Source organism: Bison bison, unplaced genomic scaffold (assembly GCF_000754665.1).
Source record: "Bison bison bison isolate TAMUID 2011002044 unplaced genomic scaffold, Bison_UMD1.0 scf7180017864249, whole genome shotgun sequence".
NCBI classification, from domain to species: Eukaryota; Metazoa; Chordata; class Mammalia; order Artiodactyla; family Bovidae; genus Bison; species Bison bison.
The window spans coordinates 1,527,290-1,527,708 of NW_011494821.1; the positions used below are offsets into that span (position 1 = coordinate 1,527,290).

General features: G+C 64.2%; 1 protein-coding gene across 1 annotated transcript in view; it reads left to right on the plus strand.

The window, feature by feature from the left end:
* Window positions 1-288: 288 nt before the first annotated feature.
* WSCD1 (WSC domain containing 1) overlaps window positions 289-419 on the plus strand; it is a 32,323-nt gene continuing 32,192 nt past the window's right edge. Inside the window, exon 1 of the mRNA XM_010847509.1 lies at window positions 289-405. Within this exon, the coding sequence (XP_010845811.1) occupies window positions 289-405 (117 nt within the window). The remainder of the gene's footprint in view (window positions 406-419) is intronic.

Here is a 419-nt window from a genome sequence, read left to right on the forward strand (position 1 = left end):
TCTCTTTTCCAGGTTTCGGAGCTGGGACATGAAGGTCGCTAGAACCCAAGGATGGCAAAGTTCCTGACGCTTGGGCAGAAGCTACAGCTGTAGGGCCCGGGACTGGGGCTCAGTGATGGTGCTATCTGAGCACCTGCTGGAAACAGGGCAGGAGGAACAGTAACCCCAGGAGAGAACAGGCCAGTGCCGGCATGCGGGGATGACACCTCCGGAGGCTCCGGCCTCCTTCCCACCTGGGTGCTAGGAGCCGTCCCCGGGCTCCAGCTGGGAGCCCTGCCGCCCAGGGGCATGGCCAAACCTTTCTTCCGACTCCAGAAGTTTCTCCGCCGGACGCAGTTCCTGCTCTTCTTCCTCACGGCCGCCTACCTGATGACCGGCAGCCTGCTGCTGCTGCAGCGGGCCCGCGTGGGCCTCCCGCC